Source organism: Pituophis catenifer, unplaced genomic scaffold, assembly GCF_029215685.1.
Source record: "Pituophis catenifer annectens isolate HBS135680 unplaced genomic scaffold, rPitCat1.0.hap2 SCAF_1, whole genome shotgun sequence".
Taxonomy (NCBI): domain Eukaryota; kingdom Metazoa; phylum Chordata; class Lepidosauria; order Squamata; family Colubridae; genus Pituophis; species Pituophis catenifer.
Window position 1 is genome coordinate 239,128,743 of NW_027256881.1, and position 24,928 is coordinate 239,153,670.

The following is a 24,928-nucleotide window of genomic DNA, read 5'->3' on the forward strand; positions in this document are numbered from 1 at the left end:
AGACTTCTGCATGTAGATAATTAAATTACTGTAGCTTTTCCACATTTATTGACACTACAAGATACACAATTTGCCTCTGCAGATGTGGCCTTTGCTGCACAATCTACAGAGTGCTCTAGGCTGAAGATGTTAACCCCAGTAAGCTACTTTCTGTAGGCTCACTTTTTCTGGTGATCAAGTTGAAATGAACCATGAAATATTCTTGTCTGGAGAGATAACACAACAGTATCCAGTGAAGCAGCATATGTGTAATCCAGATTAAATCCTTTTCCTTTATGTTTTATTATATTGATTTATTTATTGGTTATAAGAAATAAAATATAGTCTATATAGCTTAAGTTAATTCCTATGACTAAAGGCAATTTTCTCTAGAACCAGGAATACAGTTCTGTTCAGCCCTGCCTTCTTACTTGAACAGGAGTTAATTTTTTCTTTTCAGGTTTATCATCTAGTAGTAGTCAGAAAAATGCTTCATGGTAAATTCAGATCCAGATCCCCCCCAAAGTTTTAATGAATAATAGAAATGATATTATAAAGTTTTAAAGAATTTTAATGCAATTATACATTGTAGAAAATAGAGGTTGTAGCAATTTTTGTACATCTCCCTTTGCATTGATAACTGCATGAGTTTGTAGATTACTGTAGATATTAATTTACTTTGTTACCTCTCTAGATCTAATGTAATTTTCATATTTTATTAAATCAAACCGATCAAAATAATGTGTGATTGTGTGTGTGTGTGTGTGTGTGTGTGTCTGTCTTTCCTTGTGTCTATAAATGGTGGTAACAATGTTGAGTTATTTTTTAAAAAAGAAAGAAACCAAAACAAACTAAATTATTAATAGTCCCATTCCTTTGTTTTTTACAGAAACCAAACCCCAAAACAAAACCTAATTCAAACATTGAATTTCAAACTTTCAAAATAGGTGAATATAACCAACAAAAATAGATTCATGTTTACAAACAGAAATCCAGTAGAGTCAACTCAAAATGTGCCAATACTAAGACAAGCACAAATCATGTCAGTTAGGCTATATTTTGCTGATCTCCAAAAGCAACGAGATGCACCCAACATCTGCTAAATGTTCTCTGAAGGATCAAATATATTAAAATCCACATTTTCTGTAATGTTAGCATATTTTAAAATAAAAAGAAACTAGGTTTACACTTGTGATGTAAGGTTCCATTTTCATGACCCACTGAATCTGATTATTCTATAAGTAACATAAATAGTATTAATTTATTTTAAATATTCTAACTTCTCATAAAAATGTGTTATGAGTTTAAAGAGTTGCAGTTGATTCGTCGAAGACTTTTAACAAACAGAATTTTAGAAGCAATGCATCTAGACAATATATTTTGTAGTAAATTTGTAGCAACAATATTGATTTTGTCATATATACAATTTATGTTCCTGTTCTTTGTATTTCTATTACAGAAAGTTAATATTGTGCCCGGTGACCCTTTTCAGGCTCACTAGCCATGCCAGGCATTGTGGTGTTCCGTCGTCGCTGGTCTGTGGGAAGTGATGATCTTGTTTTGCCTGCCATTTTTCTCTTTCTTCTTCATACAACTTGGTAAGTGAAAATATACATGAGAAGAAGACTTCTATTGTTAGGTCATAAGCCATTGATATTTGTTTTGTAATCTTCATGTCCAGGTATTCATACTACGTTGCAATTTAAAATATTCTGCTAAAGTTCATATATACAAAGCAGTATGGAAATGGATCTATGCAAGTATAAGGTTCTGGCTCAAATAATTCTTTTTAAATGTTTTGTTCCACTACTATGGTTCTGTAATGCCTTCAGGAAAGTTGTTGGAGTATCCAGTTTATTCTTAAATCAGCTAAAAAGAATTGAAAAACAACAGAATTATATTAAAGAGAAAGGAAGCCACAGAAATTATACCCATGATTGTAGTGGATGATAATTAATATTATAAATCCATTCAAATCATACTGTCAGTGTCAAAAGAAAAGTTAGAATTGTTTTGAGTGGTTTCTATGTAGATACTGCCACTGAGAAAGCCAAACCATGACGGCATCAATTAAGAAACTATTAAAAGCAGGGCTTCTTGGATCAAGCTACATTTTGAGAACTCAAAACCAGATTGGAGGCAAATGCAATTCTTCCATATCAGCCCATTAATATTTTTGTAATTAAAGTGAGTCATACTTATTCCCAAGGAGAAAAAAATTGAATAACTACAGTGGTGTTATCTTTATTAGAAATAAATATGTACAAAACCATAAACACATTTTTGAGATCCCCAGATCTTTTTATTATACAAAATGTTACAAGAAGTTGATGGAAGTGAGAAAGGAGATAAAAATACATGTTGAGTTGGTTGACTTTAAAAATCATAAAATTGGGTGGATGGATGGACGGACAGACAGACAGACACTCCCAATCAGAGATTTAACAGAGTGGAAAAAGTTTTTTTTGTGTGAAAGGATAATGACCTCTTCTCGGTTCTGATACCTAATATTAATATCTGACCTCAGGATTCTTTTTCTGTGAGACTGGGTTTTCTGTTGTGAAATTTCAAGGTTCTAATATAAAACAGATTAGTACTTGCTAGCCTAATGTCTGTTTCCTGAACTCTGCTGTTCATGGACAAAACAATAATTGTTGGTGGTAATGGCATTTATGTGTCGTCTTCATCTTGTTGGGTAGATTTCTCATGAGCAAACAAATGTATGACATTTAGGAGCCTGTGATATTTAAGATGCATTGTGTGTGAAAGAGAGAGAGAGAGAGAGAGAAAGTGTGTGCACTCATGTGAATGCGTTGGCAAGCACGGTAAATTATATGCTGAGATAAAAACAATATAATTGGCATATGGGAATCAAAAAGTATGTGCCTGATAACATTTTTGCCTGCCCTCTGCTGACTGTTGAAGTATGTGCAGGTTTTTACTGTTCCCATTTCCAGGCCTCTTTACATGATGGAGAGACAGATAAATCTCAAGGGGATTGATGCAGCCTTTTTTCCCCCCTTTGTATTGCAGAGGAACACAGAGTATGTTCTGGGACACCATCCAGAAATCAGTATGTGGGCGGGGTGGGGGTGGGAGTGGGGGGGACTTTGTTAGCTAACCACCAGCATTTTACTATTAGAGCAGCACAAGGAATGCATAGCACCCATAAATTAATGATATTAACGAAATACAGGTTTGCTGTTGGCTGAACTGATATATTTTATTATCTGAGAATCACATAACCCCCTGTACCTGAAATCAACTAAAAGCAATGTGATAATCTGTTTAGAAACTGAAACTTTGACATGTTTACTTTATGAATAACATCAAAATAATTTATCTGTGAATATAATATTACACATACTACAATATCTTAGAGATACAGTAGTAGTTTATTGTGGGATAAGCTTTTATTGGCAGCAGTTAATATCAAAAACTGCAAACAGTTTGGTTATTTATATAGTACTAACTATTCCCAGGGATTAAAAAAGAGATATTTCATTTCTCAACTTATATAAAAGCAAAACAAACCACAACAGTTTTTTTAAAAAACTAATAAATGTTAGGCTTCTTGTTCCTTATATGGCTAAAAGTCTTTGGTCATGTGTATATTGTCTCAGCCTTTGTCAAGTGAATGTGGCTTGTGTACGGCAGGTTCATCATCCTTTCTGTGGTGCTCTTTGGACTGGCATACAATCCCAATGAAACCTGCTCTCTCAATCTGGTGGACCATGGCAGAGGTTATTTGGGTATTTTGCTCAGCTGCATGATCGCTGAAGTTGCAATCATCTGGCTCAGCATGCGTGGCAGCATCTTGTACACAGAACCCCGGGATTCCATGCAATATGTGCTATACGTCAGACTGGGTAAGAGGCAGCGGCCAAGGGGTTTTTATTAATGTTTGGTCTTGATGCAGCTGGCTGTCGAGCTCTCAAAGGCTTCTCCATTCATAATATTTACAAACACTGAGTGATCCAAGGGCATTTTCAGTTGTGGCACCAAAAAACGTCTGCATCTGGATATATGCCTGCTGAAATTAAATATTATTTGCAAGTTTAGTCACTGTTTCATTACTTTTGCAGATATGGGAAAATATACTCCTATTTCCCCCAAAATAGGAAAATAAGCCTATTTATGCCTCCATAAAATCTGTATCAATTTTTCGTGGGCAAATGCACATTTATGAATTATTTTATTGTTAAAAAACTGACAGTCTCATTAATGAAATACATATACTTTGTCTGATGCCTTGACAGCGGTGCATGTGTGCTGTTTCTTGTATTCAGCAAAGACAAACATGTTAACATGATACTTTTAAGGATAAGTAAATGTAGTTTACTATTCTGTGAAGAGAAACACATACTATAATTATCTTTGTCAAACTCACCATTATTTCCTTTGTTCACTTACCATGAGCTTTCATTTGTAAAAAAATCTAATGCCTATCTACCCCTCCCAAAAGTGTGTGTGGAATATATTATGCTATTCACTCCAAGCCTCCAAAAAAGTCTACATACAGATATATGTAGATATATATGTAGATATAGAGAGATAAGGCATGTTGGATGCTTTCCTTGTTCATTTTTATAGTTAAGGTTTCCCATTATCATTCTTTAATATTTTTCTCCTAGACAGTTACATTGCATGTTTATCTGGGTAAAAGTGAAAAGTTTTAGAATGACATTTATTTTTATTTAGTTTATGGCATATACAAAGGTTATGCAATCTCTGATGTACAACACTAATAAAGCACATTATACATATAAACACAAATATAAGTTTAAAAATATAAGTTTAAATAAAACATCAGCAAATATATATGTGAGAAATACAATATATGAGATTAAATATTAAATTAAGGTAAAACCATGATAAGATCGCCATAAAATGTCACCATGGAATAGGATAGATGTTATAATTCGATATCTAAGCAAACTAATCACCTAATTTCTTCTGGTGTGGCTGCAATGAGATCATCCCATTTAGAATGACACATCAGAATGGATATTTTTTTTCATTGGTTAAGAATTGCTGCTCAGAAATATGGTGAAATCAGTTGTTGTTGCTGTTGTTATTGTTGTTATACCATTGTACACTCTGTTCTTATTGTTCCAGCAATCTTGGTGATTGAATTTGTCTACGCTATTGTGGGCATTGTTTGGTTAACCCAGTACTACAGTTCCTGCAATGATGTTACTGCCAAGAGTGTTACTTTGGGTATGTCCTTATAAGTATTTATAAGTATTTAAAATCACGTTTATGCACCATAGTGTGTTGTGATTTAACCTGTTCATAGACCTAAACAAGCATAATTTTTGAGGTCTTGCTGTTTCACTGTTGTAATTTAATTTTACTAAAAACATTCATACACATTTACTCATAGGCATAACAATTATTAGTATTACAACTAGAAAGGAAATAACTATTGAAGTCTAACTAGGCTGTGCTTAAAAAAAAGGTGCTCTATATACATTTATGCCATGATCCTGTGAAGGACTGAAGATGTAGACTGAACAAAGTGGTGTAATGCATATGTAACTATTTGGGGGTCATTATTATTATTCACAATATTTATACCCATTGCAGCTTGCTTGATAACCCTCATTTAATATATTTTATGATATATTTATGATGCTACAGAATCTCCAAGAATATCAGACGTTTTGTACAAGAATTATCTTTACGTTGTCAAATAAAATCAAACAGGGAATATTACTCTGTGAAAAAGAATACATAAACTTAAAGCAAAGAGTACAAATGAGTCAGATCTGCCACTTACAATCTGGGCCTCATCATCTGTCTCCTCTGCTTCACTAGGAATGGTCGTCTGCAACTGGGTAGTCATTTTGAGCGTCTGCATCACTGTCCTCTGCGTCTTTGACCCAACAGGACGGACTTTCGTTAAATTGCGAGCCACAAAGAGGAGACAGCGCAATCTAAGAACATATAACCTGAGGTAAGTAAATTGTAATTGTAGAGGTTGACTCAGAGTTTTTAGAGAATAGATTTACAATTTAGATAAATGCAAATCTATTGTTTTCAATGTAGATAAGCACAAATGAGTGTATTCAATATGGCAGCAAATAATGCAGTTTACATACTGGGGATATTTTTTTGAATTGTAAATAATAAAGGCCTTGTAATATATATTAGCACAATTTTGGTTTCCAGGTGTATATTCTTTAAAATATACATTTTACAACATTTATAGTCCTCTTTACTATGCAGCAAAGTCAATTTTTTTTTCTCACAATGATACTATCATGTACATTAGACTAAAAGGTAGTGCTTTGGCCAAGATCATCCAAGTATAAATGGAATACATTAGATGTCATTCACTCAAAGCTATAAAAGAATGTGTATTTGGTTTGTCATAACTGAATGAGCCAGGAGTATTTGATAACAAAATGGTATTTTCAGCTGTGCAATTTTCTATTTTTTAAAAATAAAAAAGTTAAAATGGAGCAAAACTTTTATAATTAATTCAATCTAGCCAGTGTGATTTTCCCCCCGCAAAAATAAAGGATTTTTGACCAAACATACAGTATTAACATTTTCCATCATTTTGTTTTCCTTCACATGAAGGGTCAAACTTCTGTAATATTGCCTAGGTCCGTGATGGCGAACCTATAGCACATGTGCCACAGGTGGCACATGTAGCCATATCAGTGGGCACGCCAGCTCAGCTCTGATGATTGCATTTGACTGTAATTTTTTTTTCTTAAGGCATCGCTTGGAAGAAGGCCAGGCTAGCAGCTGGACCCGCCGTCTCAAAGTTTTCCTCTGCTGTACACGAACAAAAGATTCACAATCAGTAAGCAGCTACTGTCTTTTCATTAAAAAACAAATACAATTCATGATTTTGATAGTATTATAGTATGGCTGATGATAAGAGGAAATATGGTACAAGTATCCTATTGGGATATTCCACACATGTATGTTGACCCAGTGGTGCTCTGTTGTAAGAATAGAAAAGTTTTCGTAGTTGGTGCAAATAAACCTTTACAGGTAAGATGTTCATGCTTGCTTAGTTGCAAAAAAAAGAAGTCATTTTTAATGTAAGAGAAATACTTAGCTTGCAAAGGGGCCTAAAACTGTTGGGTGGCTAATTTTAAAATATATAGTAATCTACCATTATCTTTTATTACTAAAAATGTGGTTAAAATGGAGTAATCAATTATTTAGATTATTTTCAATCATGAAACTTTTGAAAGGAATTCCACATTTTACATTAGGCAAAAGTAAAAGTATTAATAATGTTCTTCAGAACCATCTAATCTTGGCCTGTTTGCAGCTGTCAAGACATCTTACTTAATATGTAGTATCTGATACATGATATTGAATTGTGCAGATGTGTTCACCCACAATGTATTTGCTACAGAAGACATAGGTGTACTAATAGCAAATACTACTGTGTAAAATAAAACTACCTGATCTAACACACACACACACACACATTTTCTCTGAATTCCAGACGCTAGAGACAAGAAATGTTGGTCTCTATTGTACCTTCCCTGTGAGTTTTCAAGGTTTAGGTTTGGAAGCCTTAAGTTGGTTGCCTTAAGGGTTGGAGGGAGGATCCAAGCCTAGATCAGTTATTGTTGTTTTGACAAATGTGATATAGTAGATAATGTATTGGATAGAAAGTGAGAGGCCTAATTCAGATACCTGTTCCACTATTTTGCTTAATGCCTGCCCTTCAACAAATTGTGTCACAGGCCTGATTTACATAATAACATTAGTATATAACATGGTTTGTTGAACAAGTCACAATAGCATGATTCACATATCACTTTCATGATGAAAGAGTGGTAGTATCACGCTAAGTCAAAACTAAGCAAACCACATTATATGTTTATCAATCTGGCCATACTATTTCATATTAGTTCATCTTATTGGCTTGTTTTTACCATATCATTTATGGATTTAAGCGTTGTTTCTTGACTACCATAATGTAGAAAATTTGAAGTAATGCTATGTATTCTCGGCCTCCCCTGGACAAGAAGCACATGAAGCCAGAAAGCGAGGTATCGTGGTTTATTTAGTGTCAACTGCTCCCGGTGGAGACCGGATTGTAAAACAAAACAAAGACGCGGCTGCCAAGAGCCAGCGTTCGAGTCCTTTATAGGTTGAGCGCTGAGCGCTATCAGCTGGGCCCATTCAAACTTCCCGCAGCTGTTATCTGGGACGCGCAGCAATGACGTCATCCGCTATGAGCTCCAGCGACGGCTGCGGTGCTTGTAGCTTCTCCACTGACCCACGCGATCCCGATAAACACCCGTGAGAAGAGACGCCTATCGCCACACCTAGCCCCTCCACCAAACACCCAGTGCCACCCTCCCCCTCTGATATGTCGTCCATGATGTATCGGCTGGCCTCATAGGATCATGGTGTCGAGTGCAGCATGCCGCTCGACAGGTATGTTATTTTAAATGTCCTGGAAGAAAAGTGTAATGCAAATAAAAATCAATATTTCAGCCATGTGCAGAAACTGGTAATCCATAAAATTGCTGCGTTTATACATAATACCAAGGCAGGGTTACTGTTTATTCAGTAATGGTAGCCTAATTCACACATAAACTAAGTTGTAAAGGATTATTTACATACCGTATTTTTTTAAAAAAGCAAACTCCATTGTGGTTTAATATAATGCCTTTAGCAATTCAACAAGCTAACAACTATTTCAAGCTCTTCTCTCCTGTTGCAGATTAATTTTTCACCTTTTCCTCTTTGGATCTTTCAGGATGCTTACTCTGAAATTGCATATCTCTTTGCTGAATTTTTCCGAGATCTTGACATAGTCCCATCTGATATTATAGCAGGCCTCGTTCTACTACGTCAACGACAAAGGGCAAAACGCAATGCGGTATTGGATGAAGTGAGTGTAAGAAATTCTCATTTTAACAATGAAAAGTGGACAAAATAGGCTAACATTACTTAAAATCACCTGCTGTGATACATTTCAATTTTGAAAACTACCTAACACTTCATCATAATTCACTTTCCAACTACTTACAGTTTCACTGTTTCTTATTGACAAGATTGAATTAATAATATTTGTGTACTGAAATAGAGGAAATTATGGTTTTAAATGTCTTTCAAACATCGTGTTAGTTATGAGAGAAAATACACCATAAAGCACCAATTCTCTCTGGTCTGATTTTTTTTAATTAACCACTTAACAGTTTAGTCTGACTACTAATTCTAGGAATACATTGAACGAACATCTAGGACCAATTGAGTAGTGGTAAATACTATAATTTGCATAATGAAAACATTGCTTATTATGAGAGATAGTTGCAAATATCCTATTAAACATTCTTTTCCGCTTTCCATCTAGAAGATGGAAAATAGATTAATGTTGGCCAAGAATCTCAGCTTAGCAATATAGGTCACAACTAAAACTGTTTGAAAGTAGTGGGAATATGACAAGAGAAACAAAATAGCTATTGCTATAGGAAAGTTCAATGATAATTAGTGGTCATCAGTTATATAACAATTTAGTTAGTTTCAGCCAACATCCCCCCCCCCAAAAAAACCCTTTTTTTAATAATTTCAAGGCTGATAATTATTTTAATTAAGCCTAAATTTTTGTGGATTAGAATCCAGTTTATCAGATTATCGTTCTTGTATTCTAGTCCACAAAAATCAAGCCATAAATGTATCATTCTCTTTGAAGGAGATGGGTGGTTCAGACATGTGAAAAATAAATAAAATTGTCTATAAGATATTACAAAACTGACAGTTGGTTTTAAACATTTCTAGGCTTCAGATTCAGTTAAAAAAACAAACAAACCTCCGTCTCCAATATTCAGAGAAGACAGAAAATCAAAGAAAAAGAAAGTGACACACTGAGAATAATATGCTTTCCAACTGCATTAATTCAGACAAAGAAGTGTTTACTTTCCTTAAGTACAAGCTGAATATTTTAATTACATTTTTTTCTAATCTATATGATTTTCAGGGAAACAATGATATACTAGCTTTCTTGTCGGGAATGCCAGTTACCAGGAACACAAAATATTTGGACCTGAAAAACTCAGTAAGTTATCAGATTGTTTATTGCAGAAAATATGCAAACTCAGTGGATCAAAGGAATTAGTTGTTCTGTCTTTCCCTGGATAAACTCTTGTTCTGATCTTAGACGTTAAGAGATCTATTAGATAAGGTAGAGATCTATTAGTTCATAACAACATCCATGAATGTATTATGCCAAAGCAAACAACAGATGCTATTTGACAAATAAAGTACTGTCAAAGTATAGGTAAATCTAATTAATAAATAGAAATCAAACAAAACATAAATATAATTAATTAAAATAATAAATTAAAAAGAAAATAAAAACAAACAAAATACTCAAAGGGCAAACTTGATGGACCACTGAGAATTTTTTGCCATCAGTTTTCTGTGATTCTGTTTCCAGTTTCTTTTATGTATCAGAGAGTTATTGCTGTACCCTAATTGCACTTTGAAATTTCCTTCTAACGTTGGTTAGTTCTTTAAAAGAGGAGCAGGCAGAATAAATTGCCCAGTATTTAAATTTTATCATAATAATATGACTTAGGGACTGTGTAACACTTGAAAGATTGAAATCTAACCTGGAGTAAATGCTCCATAGAAAGCTCCTACATAAAAACAAAGCTCCTGGAATACCAGGGAACTGCCAGAGTACTACAAAAGAGCTGATAAAGTTCCAATCTTCAAAAACGGGGGGAAATGTATCCAGAAAACCACAGACCAATCACCTGCACATCAATATCCGGGAAAATCCTCGAAAAGATAATCAAGCAGTGGATTTGCAAGCATCTAGAAATGAGCAAAGTAATTATTTGAAGCCAACATGGGTTTGTTAAAAACAGATCATGCTAGACAAACCTTACTGACTTCTTTGACAAAATGACTACATTAATGGATTCGGAAGATATTCAGGGTATAGTTTATTTAGACTTCAGGAAGGTATTTGAGAAAGTAGATCACAGCTTACTTGTTAATAAGATAAAAATGTGGGACAGATAGCATCATCGCTAGATGGATTCACAACTGGCTGATAATTGCACTCAATGTGTAGTCCTCAATGAAACTACATCTACATGGAGGAAAGCATGCAGTGGGATACCTCTTTATAAATGATTTAGGTGAGGAGACAGAAGGAGACCTTATCAGATATGCAGACAACACCAAGCTGGGGGGAGTTGCCAAAACTTTAGAAGATAGACTCAAGTCAGAAGGATCTTGACAGACTTGAGCATTGGACCCTATCCAACAAGATGCAGTTCAGTGGTGAGAAAAGTAAGGCCTTGAATCTTGGCAGGAAAAATAAAATGCACAGGTTCAGAATAGGTGGTATCTGGCTCAACAGTAGTAACTGTGAGAGAGATCCATGTATCCTAGTGGACCACCACTTAAGTATGAGACAGCAGTGTGCTGCAGCTGCCAAAACAAGCACTGCAGACATAGGATGCATCAGCAGAGGGATAGCATCAAGATTACAAGAAGTGATAGTACTGATCTATACTGCACTAGTGAAGCCACACTTGGAATACTATGTCCAGTTCTGCTCATCACAATACAAAAAAGATCCTGAGGCCCTAGAAAGAGTGTAAAGAAAAGCAACAAAGGTGATAAAGGGTCTGGAGGGTAAACCGTATGATGAATGGTTAACATAACTAGGTCTGTCTAACTATTGAAAAGAAGGTCTAGGGGTGACATGATAGCTGCCTTCCAGTACTTGAACGGCTATCACAGAGAAGAGGGGGTTGACCTATTCTCCAAAGCACCTGAAGATATGGACAAGAAGTAAAAAGGCCCCAAAGAGTTTTGGTCTATGTGGGTTATTTTTATTTATATTTACTGTATTAGAATTTAAAATTGAGAAATTTTAAAATATTTATTTGATTTTTGGACTCCTTGAAAGGGTCTCAGGGCCCCTCTAGGGTCCCTGGGCCACATTTTGAGAATAGCTGGAATAGGTAAATCATTTTTGTAAGCAGTTATTTGTACAAATGCGTTATTTATAGTTATTTCTACAAATGAATCAACCACTGAAGTCTGTTTTCTTATAGCACTGTTTATACCTGGGTAATAGAACCATTTGAGATTTTCTGGGACTTTCGTGAGTCTTACACTATTAAATAAGTAATACTTTTGAATTAAAACTATAAACCTCAAATGTAGACATTTTTATTGCTTTAGTATACAAAAAAAAGATACATAAATAAAGAAAATTAAGAAAAAAACACAATGCATATTTTGAAAACAGCTATATTTAAGCATTTCATGAAACTTTATGAAATGGTATCTCTTTAATAGTATCTCTTTAATGGTATCTCTTTCCATTATATCAACACAGAACTAGTTTATGATTAGTGAGCAAATGCACATTGTCAATCCAGGATTCTGTGTAAATCCTGTATAGCACTGTCATTTTATCATAAAAGAACATTATGTTCTGGTACACTCCACACTTCATAAATCAGTAGTTCTACATATATTGATAAATTCAAAAAATTTTGTATGTAATTTCAACTCACTATGCACGTGTAAACTATACAGCACTCTTCTCAAAATCAGCAAACAAACCCAAATTGGATAAGTGTGGCATGAATACATTTCATCTGCATAAGTGTCTCTTCCATTATTTTACACTTACAGCATAATGAAGTTGATAACCAACTCTTTTTAAAAGCTTTATGACGTATCTAATAAATATGGAAAAAGCTGTCATTGAATTAGTCCCATCTTAAGATCATGATATCTTAATATTTTTTAACCATTCATTTGTTAAAACAGGGTATTTCAACTTTTGATTCCAATTCTTACAAATTCTCTGTCTCTAAAAATATTTGGAATTATGCATGAGTTCATTTAACAATATTATAGCAGTAGGGGAAAGATCTTTGCCCAATCTAGTTTTGACTGCACTGCATCATACTACTATTTACTATTTAGGTTTTGTTTCCACTTTTAACTAATCAGAGGGCTTCATTTTGTCAAAATACATGAACTTTGTTTAGTTGTTCAAACAAGCCAGAATCAAGTTAAGGGCTAAGATCTTGGCTTGTTAGTAAACCACGTGTTACAAATCAGTTTTTTTAGCTAGGGTATAAAATAACAAGGTTCCCCAGCTGGTTTAAAAATGGAAGTCAAATTTTCTCATCCACTCAGCACCTATCCTAGAGAGTGCTAATCTCAGGCTTCTTCCATCAAACAGTGCCTGGAGGTGGCTATTTGGAGCTTAATTGAAAGATCAAACAAACTATGAAAACCTAATCAGAAATTATAATTTCTTGATAACTAAGTGAGAGGAAGTTATTTCTAATTATGGCATCATGCCATAATATTTCTTTTATTCCCTTCAGCAAGAGATGCTGCGATATAAAGAAGTATGCTATTATATGCTCTTTGCTTTGGCTGCTTATGGCTGGCCCATGTATTTGATGAGGAAGCCTACCTGTGGACTCTGTCGCTTGGCCAGATCCTGCTCGTAAGTATTGATCCAGATTGTTTTAAAAGTCTTTCACTTTATTATCTCATTTATTTTTTTCTTCCTCTGTCTCCTCATGCATTCCTCCTTTATTGAGGTGTATGTGTGTTTCTTGGATCATTCATTCATTCTTATTTATTATATATATATAGTTTCTCTCTCGAATACATCCTTCTCCCACCACTGATCTATTTGGCAGGATATTGTTCCTATGCTAACCCTAACATTAGGTTTTCAAGTCATATGCCCTTGATAGCCCATCCTGCATGAATATATCTGATAAAGTCATTCAAATTAGTAGCCATCATGACATGATTCAATGATCAATTATGTATTAACTACTGGCAATTGTTTAGAAATTAATATAAATCGTATTTCATTTCTAATTTTACTCATTTTATTTTGGATCTTAGGTACATATCTGAGCAGAAAGGAGGACTATAAATTAACTTAATAAATATTCATAACATAGTATAAAATCTCTACATAAAATCCCTAAAAGGCCATTGTAAGCTATTAGTGTAAAATTTTGTTTTGCTATCTGCAGTAGAAATCCTTTGTCTCATTCTTTTTTTTTTTAATACACATATGGGGAATCTTGACGTTTAACTTAACTAATAGCTGAGATGAGCATTTATTTATTCATGTGTTCAACCTAGAAGTGTTGAAAGGATTAGAAGAATTTGCCATTAAAGCTGACTTCTGGGATAATGAGAAAAGGATGACAATTTTGGACAGTTGCAGTCTAATAGTTTTAGAACTTTCTTATGAAACACTAAAGTGGAATTTTGTCTAAAAAGAAGTAGCATGGATTTTTTCTTTCCATATTATAATGATTTATGCTTTCTTTTAAAGTTGCTGTTGCCTCTCTGCTACTCGGCCCCGTTATGCACCTGGTGTCACCATTGAGGAAGATAATTGCTGTGGCTGCAATGCTATTGCCATTCGACGCCATTTCCTTGATGAAAACATGACTTCTGTGGACATTGTGTACACTTCATGTCATGATGCGGTAAGGGCTGCATGAGAAATAACTTGTGCTGGAGAAGACTGCTACAGTGTTTTGGAGAAATGTGCTAAGGCAGGAATAGGAAAGCAGCTTTCAACCACTTTATGTAAGAGATCATTTCATAGATCTGATAAGCATTGTTGATTGCTTTTCTGTGTTTACTGTCTTGGAGAGAAAAAACAGGTGTCAAAAAGTGAAAAAACAATCTCGAAAAAATTGGTATCAAACAATCTTAAGTAGTCCCGTGGCTTTGGCTCTAGCCCTACCATCATTTCTTTCAGTTCTACATTCTCTCCCATGTCATCCCCAATAGATACCATCATTGTAAGAATATGTGTTTGACAATAAAGAGACTTTTCCACATGTGGCAAAATAATGGAGCTGAAACATCAGAATTCTCTTATCAGACGTGAAATTATAAATTCCTGATGGAATTAGTTCAAAACTGTTGCTTCTCTACCAGGAGTTGATTAGGAAAGAAAATGTATAGCATTTAGATAAGATGAAATAGAAATAACAAGTTTGGTGTAGTGCTTAAGGCACTGGGCTAGAAAATGGGAGACCATGAGTTCTAGTTCTACCTTAGAAATAAAGATAGCTAGATAACCTTGGGTGAGGAAGAAGGCAATGGCAAATCACTTCCAAAACCTTGCCAAGAAAGCTGCAGGAAGTTGTCCAAGGAGTCAGCACTAACTTGAAGGCACCACTACAAACACTAAATATTGTAGTATACTTTATTACTTTTAGGTTTATGAAACCCCCTTCTACGTGGCTGTAGATCACGAAAAGAAGAAAGTAGTTATCAGTATTCGAGGAACTTTATCACCAAAGGTAATTTTTAAATTCCTGTTTACTTCAGTCGCTATGTGCTGCTTCATGCTCTGATCCTAGAAATCTGCTAATGTGCAAATGCATTAATAAGATTTGTAACAATGTCTAAGCCTCATATTTCATGGAGTCTTTTTTCCTCACCCCAAAGGATGCTTTGACTGATTTAACTGGAGATGCTGAGCGCCTCCCTGTGGAGGGTCATCACGGAACATGGCTTGGACACAAGGTATTTATAGAGTGCTTTTGATTTTAATTGGTTAATGTATACATTATAATTTCAAATCATTCCTTTAAAATTTCTCTTGGAATATATAATTTAAGATTATTTTTAACCCTTGTATGAAAGCCACAGCATGCAATCTGTTGTACTGAAAAAGGTATAAAAAGCTGTTGAAAGTTACTTTCATTCAAATTGGTGTCCTCCCCAAAAACAACTGGCAGTTAAAGAAACAGAACCTAGTGATAATCCCACAAAGCTGATGGAATATGAAATGCAATTCTGTGACAGAAGACAATTTTAAAGTTCCAAGGAGTGTAGAATATTTTATTATATATTGATATTTTATTATATATTGATAATTAGAAATATCTTTATTACTTTGGATTATGGAAAATGAACATGCCAATCAATGTTTCATTTGTTTTGTTTTAATATACTGTATTTTGAAATACATAATAATAGTTGAATTTAGTGAATCTATATATCTAACGAATATGGTAAGAACAGAATTTAGAGCCGCAGTGGCGCAGTGGTTAGAATGCGGTACTGCAGGCTACTTGGGCTGCCTGCCGTCTGCCTACTATTTGGCAGTTCGAATCTCACCAGGCTCAAGGTTGACTCAGCCTTCCATCCTTCCAAGGTTTGTAAAATGAGGACCCAGATTGTTGGAGGCTGACTGTAAACCACTTAGAGAGGGCTGTAAAGCACTGGGAAGTGGTATATAAGTCTAAGTTCTATTGCTATTGCTATAAAAGCATTTATGACACCAGGATGCCAAATATGTCACTGTACATCATCTGAAGATGCACCTGCATGCAAACCTACCTATCCATTACTCTGTTTGCTTTTGGAGAAAGCCTTATTGCATTAAGAGTAACAAAAACTAAGCCAAAAATTATAAAAGCCTGAGGTAAGAAAAGCAAACATATGTGCAACTAGTTTACAAATGATAAAATGTTTGACAGTATTATGGTGCAAGTGTAAGTAGGAACTGCTTTCTTTTTCTGGATGATTTGTGATGGCTCAGCAAGAACTTTTTACTCCCAATAAAGTTTTTCCCCATCTTGAATGACAGTGCTGAAAGCAAGGAGAGGGATTCCAAAAATGGATTTTGAGTAGAAGGGCTTTGAGTTTCATTACATTCAAATATTTTAACATCATTCAGATATTTTTTTTAAAAAAAATCCAGGAATCTACAGATGCCAGTAGGTTACCAGTACCCATAACCAGGTTCTTTTTAAAAAATAATACAGATTTTGCAGATCTGCTGACCTCTGCTCCATAGTCAGTAAATCTGAAAGGATTATGTATAAGCAATTACAAAGCACCATTTCAAGTGACATCTGCTGAATGCACTCACACAAATCTTAAATTACTTTTTCCATCTTTGGAATTTGACATTCTTATGCCAACCAGTACATTCCTATGTCTTGATAATTGATTCCATCTGCTAAGTGTATTCTATTATAGCTTTCTCCAACCCTTCTTATCCTGTGGAAGGCCTTGCTATCACCATATAAATCCTTTTGAAGGATACAGAATGGATTTATATTTTTAAAAATGAGTTACCATTCTATAGATGCAAAAAGTAACATTCACCACCTGAATTATAACAGGTGTCAATTCATATATCAGAGTACAGCCATTCTTTCTGATTCTTGCCATTATTAGCAGACAGCTTCCAAGTCAACTACCTGACTTTCCAGTTTTAAATACCATTCCTAATATTCCTAAATTACACTGAGAATAAATTACTCAATATATTTTATTTATTTATTTATTAAATGTGTTTGCTGCCCATCTCTCTGCGAGGCAAGTCTGGGCAGCCATACAGCATCAAAATGAAACCATAAAGATATATATACCACTGTATAAAATCACAATGAAATACAGATTATAACTAAAACTAAAAGATGGGAAAGAAAGGAGCATGAAGAAGATGGGAGCTGCTATTAGCTGATCAACCACCACCAAGCCAACCACAGAGCCAGATCTTCAGGGACTTATAGAAGGTCAAGAGGGTGGGAGCCAATCTCGGGGGACAAGATGTTCCCAAGGGCTGGGGCCACAACAGAGAAGGCTCTTCTCCTGGACCCTGCCAACCAGAATTCCTTGACTGACGAGATCTGCAGCATGCTATACCCCTGCTATACAAGCATAATGTAATAAACTGTAATAAATATTTCAGCGCAGCATTGTACCATATAGATAGGTGTCAGAGAGGGTTAGGATCAGTGGTGAAATCCGAACTGGTTTGCTACCAGTTCACTGGCCACGAATGCACAGTGCGCACCAAACATGTGCTGCATGTGCATGCATAGTGTGCACCAAACATGCGCACATGTGCATTATGCGCCAAAAGGAGGCTTGGGAAAGTAAGTAGAAGTGTGGGGGATCAGGTGTGGCGCGTGATTTAGCTTCGCTGGAAAGCAGGATTTCCTGCTTTCTAGCAAAGCTAAACCCCATTGCACAGCTGATCGTCGGAAATACCAGTTCGGAGGAACCAGTAGCTTTTTTTTAACTACTGGTTTGCCCAAACCTGTAGCTTTTTTTTTACTACAGGTTCAGCCAAACCGGTAGTTTTTATCACTACAGGTTTGCCCAAATCGGAGTGAACTGGTAACATCTCACCCCTGGTTAGGATGAGGCAGAGTGCTTCTCCATCTGGGTATAGGAGTTTGTCTCTAAGTTGCTCTGCTTACCGACAGAAAATGCTTTAGCTATAGTTCTGCCCGTGATGTCTTATTTTTCATTTATTTAAACACAAATGTATTATCTGTCATACTATGCTTCACCTGGCAGAGTGCAGTACTGAATAAATGTTATACCATAAAAGTAGAATAATTAAAAAAGAATGTAAATTAAAATGTAGAAAACATGAACACAGTGGCAATGAGTGACAAAATTGTGACAGCCTAGGACAGGGGTCTGCAACCTTAAGCACTCAAAGAGCCATTTGGACCTGTTTCCCACAGAAAAGAAAACACCAGGAGCCACAAAACCCTTCCCATGCCTGACTATTTCTTGAGCGGCCATAAAACTAGCTTATGTAGTTGAATTAAATGTTCTCTTTTCTTCTGAAACTTTTCTTTTCTTGGATTTATCCATGGTTGGCCTACTGGGGGTTGAAAAGCTCAATAAATTGTGTGCTGGTGGGTGTCACACTTTGGTGGTTGTGACGCATATTTTGAGTGACAGGGAGCCACAGCAGAGGGGTGAAAGAGCCACATGTGGCTCCAGAGCCGCAGGTTGCTGACCCATGGCCTAGGATTTGGGTTGGAACTGAAACTATTTAATCAAAGTCTCTCTGTTTCCTTTAGAGATCTCCCAGGTTCTTTTCCCATTGATTCAAACTATAGGGAAGTCCAAGAAATCTGATTTCCTTTACTCCAACTAGTATGAGCTACTAAGCTTTAGAAATGGTGCTCAATGTAACATGTCACTTTGATCCCTTATCAAAATTGGATTTCCCATTTTACTGAAGAAGGAAAGAGTCACATTGCCTCGGTCACTTGAATTTTTAAAATGCTGGTGCCTTGCTCAACTTCGTTAAACCTCACATTTTATGTTTTCTTTGTTGTTTCTTTTTAGGGGATGGTGCTATCTGCTGAGTATATAAAAAAGAAACTGGAGCAGGAAATGGTGTTGTCTCAGGCTTTTGGGCGTGATTTAGTAAGTTTTTGTTTTACTGTAATATGTTCATAAAGTGGAGTCATACCTCCATGTTTTGCTATTAACTATTGAGCACTATGTACAAAGTATTTGAAATACTGCTACAATTTAAAAACATCCAGCATTTTCCACTACTCTAAAAAACAATTCCTTGAAAGAATTTTTTAAATATTTAAAAATTCATTTAAAAACTATTTATAATTTTTAAAATATTGCTGACATTAAACATTGCTGTGTTAATTAAACATACTTTTTCAAATTAATTAATTGAAACCACTAAAATTTGATGAAAAGGTCCCCTATTACAAATGCTAAAAATAAAGTAAAATGTATTAATCACTTATTAAAATGTGAGTAAGAAGCCTTCACAAGAATCCATCTCCCAGACAATGTGATTTCTCATTCATGCTAACTATGCTGTTTAGAATACGAGAAAGTGATCGATTGCCTGCAGATGGCTTTTGTGCAACCCTGAACAGTCCTTTTTCATTTGCCATTAGAAAACATTTGCCACTAAAATTCAAAAATATCATTTGAAAACAAGTTTTCCCCCTATAAAGCTGAGTAATAGTTATTGAAAAGATCATTTTAATTCAGAGTAATGATTAAATTTATTTAAATTTAATTGAATTTAAAAGATTTAATTCAGAAGATTTGAAATCAATGTATTTTAAAGAAAAAATATGAGCAATTGTAGCAAATTTACAATTGTAGCAATTGTAGCAAATTGTAGCAAATCTGTAGAAGACTGGATTATGTTTGCTAAGATTAAGAGGTTTTATTTGTGAATGTTTGGAAGTTTCTCATTGGCTATTGCAAGAAGCTATGCATTTGTTTTATTTGGTTTTCTATTTAATTTAAAAAATACCAGTCTGAGTGCCACTTTTTTTCTTTTGTTCCCCACCTTTTCATTCTTTAAATGTTACATTGCAATTTGTTACTATCAGAATGGTATATTTAATGTTTTAAGAAAAATGCTTGTTTCAATGCTAATTAAAACATACATTTTACACTGTGGTTTGAGAGAAATAGTTTAAAAAGATATGGCAGATAACTGCATAAATACATGGAAATGCCTTAATCCTTCAAATATTTAAAACGCTTTTGTTTTGTAGGGCAGAGGAACAAAACATTATGGCCTAATTGTAGTCGGCCATTCCTTAGGAGCAGGCACAGCAGCCATTTTGTCCTTTCTACTACGTCCACAGTATCCAACTCTAAAGTGCTTTGCTTATTCTCCACCAGGTGGGCTTTTAAGGTAGGTATCTCCAGTATATTTAGAAAATAATACGGAGCTCTAACATATGAGCCAGCAATGAGCTGCAGCTGCCAAAAAAGGCAATGCATTCCTAGGATGCATCAGCAGAGGGATAGCATCAAGATCACAAGAAGTGATAGTACCTCTGAGATCTCATCAAACTTTGGCAAAATAGTTTCAAGCTTTTATTTACAGTTTTAAGGATAGATACTGACTTTTTAAACTCCCCTGTTAGTAGGAGGATTTTTTGCTACAAGTCAATTACTTCATTAGGTACTATCATACCCTCAATGATCCTGATCCAGCAACCTGTCTCTGGTGATAATTCCCCGCTCTTGCAAAGTCATTCTAGCATACTGGTGTCAAACTCGATCGTGTCGCGTAATGTCACATGATGCATTACGTTTCTTGCCTTTGTGGAGCTGGGGTGGGTGTGACCTGCTCATGATGCATTCTTTTCTCAGTTAGATGAGCCCAGATGGGTTTGTTGCTCGTTTCCTTGGCTGCCAACTTGTCAATGTCTTTGTGGATTGTTTGGTCCTATAGTTTAACATTTTATTAACCACCCAGAATTAAATTTGAGAGATGCATAGCCATATAAATTGCTTAAAAAAAACAAATGTTCTTAAGTAGTTAGCAAAACTGCACTCAGAGGAGATGGCCCATACTATACAATTTAAATCTATGTCAGGCAGTCTTTCAGTGATTCCAGCAACTGTAGATTTAGCTTCAATTACTTGTGATCAGTCTTTGTTGTGATATGCTAATTTTCCAACTACTGACCTTGCTTACATTTCAGATTCTCCCTTTTGACTCTGTGTGTCCAACAGTAATTTATAACCTGAATATAAGCCAGAGTATCATCATCACCTTAACACAACAGTCAGTCATTCTTTTTTCCATGACCATTGATGGATTCTTTTTGCTGTCCAGAGATCCATACTAATGATTTCCAGAGCCATCATTCAGATATGTTCTTACTCTTTCAATGCTTTAAGTATTCTATTTAGATGGGGGAGAATAACCAAAATAGAATTATTCTTGATTTTGTTTTAAGTTTATCCATATCTTCTTCCCTAAGAGTAATCTTTTCTTTATTTTCTTTACAAATCAACTTTATTTTTGAGCCCAAGAAAAATAAAATTACAAATGTTCACTGTGAATTCTTGTTTGCATTACATTTGTCTTCTTAATATTTGACATTATCCCTTATTTTTCTTTTTCCATTTTTACTTTCATAATTAGGTCTTTCATCCTAACATATTAATGTTTCATCCTCCAATTTTGAATTCATCTGTCATCTCTTCCAGACCTGCCGTTTGTATATTTGCTATACAAATTAAATAGTATGGGAACACAATAAAACCTTATTTTCCTTCATTCTGAAACACTATTTCTCCAAATTGTGTGGTTGCAATCATTTTTTATTCTTTAGAAATATTCCTCAGAAGAATAATCAGGTGTTCTGGCATTCAGGATATTCTTAGTACAACTCACAATTTGGCATAATGTAATCAATGAAGCAAAATAAACATCTTTCATTTATTTTCTTGCTCTGTCCCTTATTTTTTTTATGTTAGCTGTTGAACTTATATCCCTATCTTTTTTAAAATCTTCCTATTCTTTTGGTATTTCTCTTTGTATACGTGGCATGATTCTTCTCTATAAGTTCTTAAGCAAAACTTTGCTTGTGTGAAGAATTAGTTCTGAGGGTTTGGTAATATGTTGATCTTCTTCCATTTCCCTTTTTTGGTGTACGTTGATCTTCTCCCTCTACAAATCTTCTGTTATACTAAAATCCTATGTGTAAAGTATTTCAACATTGAATTTCCATTTTCTTGTAACCTCATATGTTTCTATTAGGTCTCTTTTGTGATATCTATTAGGTATTCCTATCTTAGTGTACATTTCTGTGTACTGGCAAACAGTTGATCTACTGGGATTCCTAGGAGTAAATTTTATCTATTACATTAATTATCCGCAAATTGCTTTTCTCTTGATATAGAAATACATTATCAATAATACAAACCTGGAGCATTTTTGTTGTTATCATTATTATTATTATTAATTTAATCTTTAATTTGATTCGCAGTCTGGGACTGGTAAAAACTAAACAGTTCAAATTCTACCAAGGACCTAAATGCTGTTAGAGTATCATCTGAGTATATGGGCAGTTTTGAGTAAGGTGTTTTTTTCAGAATATTCAGGTCTAATAAATGCAAAATTTCCAAGTATCTAGGCAGCTCTTTGGGTATTACTCCAAGGGCTCCTATTGCTATTAGTACAACCATTGATTTCTTCCTCCACAATTGTTCAATTTCAATTTGCAAATCATAGTATTTTGGTATTTTTTCTAGCTGTTTCTCTTCAATTCATGCATCACCTGGTAGTGCAATATCAATGAACCAGACTTTTCCCGCCCCACAATAGTGATGTCACACATATTGTGGGCCAGATATCTGCCTATTTGGATCTTAATCTGTTCATTTTCAATAACTTTGTCAACTTGGTGTTTCCAGTGATTTTTACTGCATTCAAATCCAAACTTTTGGCAAAGCTTCCAATGTATTATTATTATTATTATTATTATTATTATTATTATTAGTAGTAGTAGTAGTAGTAGTAGTAGTAGTAGTAGTAGTAGTAGTAGTAACAGTAGCCAGGAGACCAGAATGTTATTGCAGAGTAGTAGTTTGGCTGTCAGTTTACCAGCTCTGTTGTAGGATATGCTCATGTGCTTCTCAAGGTGCACCTCTGGAGGGCAAGTTGGTTTAGCACCAGAAAGAAAAAGCTGCTTTTCCTGCAGCAGCATCCTAGGTTCCCTCTATCCCTGTAACCGCCTCATAAATGGGTGCCTCAACCGCAACTGTTAGCTGTACAGAAGCTGAGGCGAGTGATGAAAACTTATCCCGCTACACGGTGCTAGGACTCAAACCACTGGAGCAGAGACCATCTCCAGCATCTCAGCTAAGCTACTGAGCCACCATGCCTCTTGATCTGGAACATTGATTTCTTACTTGTTATACTTACTTTTTTTTCTTACATAGTTAAATATTGGCATCATTTTCTTGTATCCTTTTCTTTCAGCGAGGATGCTATGGAGTACTCCAAAGAATTTGTGACAGCAGTTGTGCTAGGCAAAGACCTTGTTCCCAGGCAAGTCAGTTAATTTGGAATTCTTTATTTCATTTTTCTTGTATTTATAACTAAGCTATAATGCCTTGTCTCAATTCCAATTAATATCAGTTTCATTTTACCACTTAACAACCGTTCTTATACTTCTTCCTTGACATTTTTTTCCAGCTATCTACCCTATTTTACTGTATCTTTTCCATAAACACATACTGTACTTTAATGTACCACATACGTTGACATAACCCTCCTAACCTCTCAGCTGCCTCTATTACTGAAAAAAGGTGAAATATGCACAAATATGTACCACCTCCTTAGTTATTTATGCTGTCATTTATACATTTGTACTTTCTCCCAGGTCACTTCTCCTGAGCCATCTTACATCTGTGAATTATCTCCTGGCTATATCTTCCGTGCCATCTCCCATCTATGCACTTTATCTTGATCTCTGAGTGTTGTCATCTTCCTTCTGTCTAGCATCTTTGTATTATGTGAGCTGTGTCATCTTATAGTTGTGTACAATTTACTGTTTTATGTATATTATCATTCCTTGCTTACCTGAATGTTATTTCATTTCAGATGAGTGCACTGTTTCTTGCTAATTTTTTAGTTTCTTTGTCATTATAGCTAGAACACAGTTATGAATCTTTGCACAGTATTTTTTTTAGGTCACAAAAACAATCATTCTCAAGTAGTTATATTAGGAATGTTGACAGCTAAAGACAATGAATGATGGTGAGCAAACAACTTCACTATAATGGAAGTTGTAGTGAAGTCAAGATGTGCAAAGGGAAAATTGTAAGCAAATCCTCCCAGCAAAAAATTGGCAAAAACCACATTGCTATTTTTGACTCCTACAAAAAATCCAGGATATTGGAAAGAAGGAATGGCTACAGAAAAGATTAAACTGACTATCAGTAATAATCACATTTAACGTTTTCCCAATAGAGGCAGAAATATTAATACCTATCACTGATTTGTGTAACACCTGAAATCTGTGAATGAAAAATACTGATGCATATGTTCATAATCTCATAAACGAAATCTGTTTATATCTTCTAGTATGAATAGTGATCTGTTTAATTTTCTTGCTTATTTCATCTGTAATGTGAGCTCTAAAATGTCACTCATGCCCTAGAGAGTATAGTAATTCTTTCTGCATATATTTGGTCAACTGTATGTTTTAGATTCCTACTATTAGAATAGTAAGCAAGTGTTATTTGCTAAGCCCTTGAACTCTTGTTTGGTTATTAGTAGTGTACAGTATCTAAATATACTGTATTTATTATCTAAATCTTACGGATAATGGATGAAATCCAGGGTGTTTATATACTTTGTCCT

At 34.9% G+C, this 24,928-nt stretch overlaps 1 protein-coding gene across 1 annotated transcript in view; it reads left to right on the forward strand.

The window, feature by feature from the left end:
* Nucleotides 1–1,482: 1,482 nt before the first annotated feature.
* Nucleotides 1,483–24,928, forward strand: part of DAGLA (diacylglycerol lipase alpha) — a 28,780-nt gene continuing 5,334 nt past the window's right edge. Inside the window, exons 1-14 of the mRNA XM_070957323.1 lie at nucleotides 1,483–1,577; nucleotides 3,637–3,848; nucleotides 5,098–5,199; nucleotides 5,800–5,938; nucleotides 6,709–6,796; nucleotides 8,726–8,860; nucleotides 9,947–10,024; nucleotides 13,341–13,465; nucleotides 14,321–14,477; nucleotides 15,222–15,305; nucleotides 15,454–15,531; nucleotides 19,117–19,197; nucleotides 20,313–20,455; nucleotides 23,543–23,611. Of these exons, the coding sequence (XP_070813424.1) occupies nucleotides 1,483–1,577; nucleotides 3,637–3,848; nucleotides 5,098–5,199; nucleotides 5,800–5,938; nucleotides 6,709–6,796; nucleotides 8,726–8,860; nucleotides 9,947–10,024; nucleotides 13,341–13,465; nucleotides 14,321–14,477; nucleotides 15,222–15,305; nucleotides 15,454–15,531; nucleotides 19,117–19,197; nucleotides 20,313–20,455; nucleotides 23,543–23,611 (1,586 nt within the window). The remainder of the gene's footprint in view (nucleotides 1,578–3,636; nucleotides 3,849–5,097; nucleotides 5,200–5,799; nucleotides 5,939–6,708; nucleotides 6,797–8,725; nucleotides 8,861–9,946; nucleotides 10,025–13,340; nucleotides 13,466–14,320; nucleotides 14,478–15,221; nucleotides 15,306–15,453; nucleotides 15,532–19,116; nucleotides 19,198–20,312; nucleotides 20,456–23,542; nucleotides 23,612–24,928) is intronic.